Below are 3,115 nucleotides of genomic sequence, written 5' to 3' on the forward strand. Positions count from 1 at the left end.
GGCCGTCGGGCAGGCGGTGACCTAGGACGGCGCCGATGCCATGTTGCGATGCGTCACAGGCCAAGACGACCGGCTGCGCCTCGTCGAAGTGTGCCAGTACACTGTCGGACGTGAGAAGTCGCTTGACCGAGGCGAACGCGGCCTTCTGTGAGGGACCCCAGACCCAGGGAGTTTTCTTGTCGAGGAGCCTGTGCAAAGGCTCTGCCACGGTGGCCTTGTTGGGCAAGAAGGAATGATAGAAATTCAGGAGGCCCAGGAAGGCTTGGAGGTCGTGCTTGGTCTTCGGCGGTGGCGCGTTCTGGATGGCCTTCACCTTGTCTTCGGTCGGGTGGACCCCTTCCGCGTCGATAAGGAAACCCAGGAACTCCACCTTGGGGACGCCCAAACGACATTTCTCCCGCTTCACCTTCAGCCCGGCCCCGGAGAATCGGTGCAGGACCTCCCGGAGTCGGCTGGCGAGTTCCGGGACGGTTCTCCCGGCCAGGAGGACGTCGTCAAAATATGGGATCACCCCCGGAATCCCCTTGAGAAGGTCCTCCATTAGGTTCTGGAAAATTCCGGGGGCCACGCTGACCCCGAATTGCAAACGCTTAACTCTAAACGCCCCCCGGTGAGTGACGATTGTCTGCGCTTCCGCGGCTGCCGTGTCAACGGGCAGCTGCTGATACGCTTGGGCCAAGTCAAGTTTGGCGAAAACCTTACCCCCGGCTAGGGACGCGAGGAGGTGGCTGATCACCGGTACTGGGTACGCGTGCTGCTGCAACGCCTTGTTCAGCGTGCACTTGTAGTCCGCACAGATTCGTATGTCCCCGTTTGCCTTGATGGGCGTCACGATCGGGGTCTCCCAACGCGCGTTCGGAACCGGCTCGAGCACGCCTTGCGCCTGGAGTTTGTCCAGCTCCGCGTCTATCCGGGGCTTCAGGGCGAACGGGACCCGCCGGGCCTTGAGGCGAATGGGTGCCACCTGGGGGTCGAGGGCCAACGAGATTGGTGGCCCGGTGTAGCGACCGAGCGACGCGTCAAAGACTGTTGGGAATTCCCCGCAGATGTCCTCTAGCGCGGTGGTCTGGAGCCGCTGGATTTGAGTAATACCGCCGATCGTGATTCCCAGCGGCTCGACTCAGTCTAAACCCAACAGGCTGGTGCGCTCCCCTTCCACTATTACAAGGGGCAATTTTCCCGCAAAGTCCCGGAAGCAAACATGAAAATCCCCCACCCCCTTGATCGGCACTCGCCCTCCCATGTAATCCTTGACTATGTAGGGCAAGGGGCGGAGAGGGGGTCCCCCGTGCGGGCAAAGTCGCTTGAGGGTCGCGTTTGAAATTATAGAGAGCGACGACCCTGTGTCCAGTTCCATGGTGCAAGGGGCCCCCTCTATGCTTACCCTCAGCCGTATCTTCTCCTTGGGTCCGTTCCTCGTGGAGTTTAGGATGACGGTCCGGGTGCTGTTTGTCTCCAGGCGACGCTGGCGGCTGGTCACCTCACGCTGACCTCTGTTGCCTTGGGCCGCCCTCGGTTGGCGGTAGGCATTTTCGCCGGCCACGGGGTGGGACGCGGAATCCGGCTCTGAGCGGCATGCCCGGGCGATGTGCCCTTTCTTTCCGCAGACCCGGCAAGTCGCGTCGCGGAATCGGCACATGCTGTGTACATGCGGGCCTGCACAGCCAGCGCAGGGCCCCGTCGAGGTTGCTGGACGGCGGTGCGGTCGGGCCACGTTGTGGTCCACCTCGGCCTCCTCTTCCGCGAGGTCTCCGCCCAGGTCCTCGTGGTGGACGGCCGTCGTTGGCTTCTCCACCGGTGGGTGCCTCGACGCCTCGTGTCCGCGGACGGTCCTGGCGCTGCGGTTGGCGGCCTCCGCGTTGGCCGCGTCTTCCAGCGCCTCTTTGAAGGTCAGCCCCTTCTTTCCGAAAAGCCGGCGCTGGGTGGCCTCGTCCCTGAGGCCGCACACAAAACGATCCCGGAGTGCCTCTTCCAGATTGGAGAATTGGCAGTCACGGGCGAGGTTGCGGAGTGCGGCGGTGAATTCTGCAATGGACTCGCCTTCTCGCTGTCCACGCTGGTAGAAAACATACCGGCACGCGATCTCCCCTGGCTGTGGATCGTAGTGTTCTTGGAGGCGGCGGAGGATCTCGTCCAGGTCCGCAGCGTCCACATCGTCGGGCGCAAAGAGGTCCTGCGCCAGGTCGAACGTGGCGGCCCCGCACGTGCTCAAGAAGACCGCCCGTCTTCTTGCGGCCCCGGTGATCTCGTTGGCCGTGAGGAAGTGGCGGAAGCGCTTCTCATAGCTTCTCCATTGGCTCGGGCGGCTGGAGTCAAACTGCTCGATCTGGCCCAAGGTAGCCATGCTGCGGCGTGCGATCTCGGTGCTTGTCGGCCCGGCTTAAGCGATTCAGCTGGCAGCTGGTTCCCCCCTTCAGACGGCTGGGCTCCACTCCAGTGGCTCGTGATGCCGGTCGGGTGCCGCTGGACTCACGCTTGTTAGCTGGCAGAGGGTCCCCGAGGTTGGCGGGCTCTGTCCAGATGCGTGCAGGAGCAGCTTCGTTTCCTTAGAATCCCACCTTCGTCGCCAGTGTAAAATAGTGAGTTCGAACAGGAACAAGCGAGACGCAGTCGTGCAGAACAGCTCTTTTTATTTAAGAAGTGATTTCAGATGGAATCAACCACGTTGACTGGGGCTTGCCTGGTCAAGCCCCTGAATATATACACAGGGCAGAGGTGGACACGCCCTAGGCTGACCCTTGATTGGCTCAGCCGCGCCTGATTAGTTTAAACTCATTGGCTGTTCAACGGGGCAGCTTGGATCCTGTTCCAGACCCCAAGCTCAGCCTTCTGCTGAGTCACATACACAACAGTTGGTCTTAAAGGTGTCACTGGACTCAAACTTTGATCTAGACAAGAAACATGGCCGTCATCCTAAGGACACTTTCTTGGGCCCTGGGGTACCTAGAGTATTGGGTGCCCAGGGCAGTTTGATGGGTGGGGCTTGGTAATTTAGGGGAGGGGGTGCCCAGGTGGGCCCTGTAACTGGTGGAACAGGTACCTGGTCACCTTTCCTCTCCCAGTGTCAGGTCTCTGTAAGCCTCATGCCACCATTCTCCTGCCCAGATGACCCACC

At 61.2% G+C, this 3,115-nt stretch overlaps 1 protein-coding gene across 1 annotated transcript; it reads right to left on the minus strand.

Annotated features, from left to right (window-relative positions):
• Positions 1-1,120: 1,120 nt before the first annotated feature.
• LOC143831150 (uncharacterized) lies at positions 1,121-2,769 on the minus strand. Its single transcript, XM_077324230.1, has one exon. The coding sequence runs from the start codon at positions 2,342-2,344 to the stop codon at positions 1,121-1,123; it is 1,224 nt and encodes a 407-aa protein (XP_077180345.1). The 5' UTR covers positions 2,345-2,769.
• Between the last annotated feature and the right edge of the window lie 346 nt (positions 2,770-3,115).

This window comes from Paroedura picta, chromosome 3 (assembly GCF_049243985.1).
Source record: "Paroedura picta isolate Pp20150507F chromosome 3, Ppicta_v3.0, whole genome shotgun sequence".
Taxonomy (NCBI): domain Eukaryota; kingdom Metazoa; phylum Chordata; class Lepidosauria; order Squamata; family Gekkonidae; genus Paroedura; species Paroedura picta.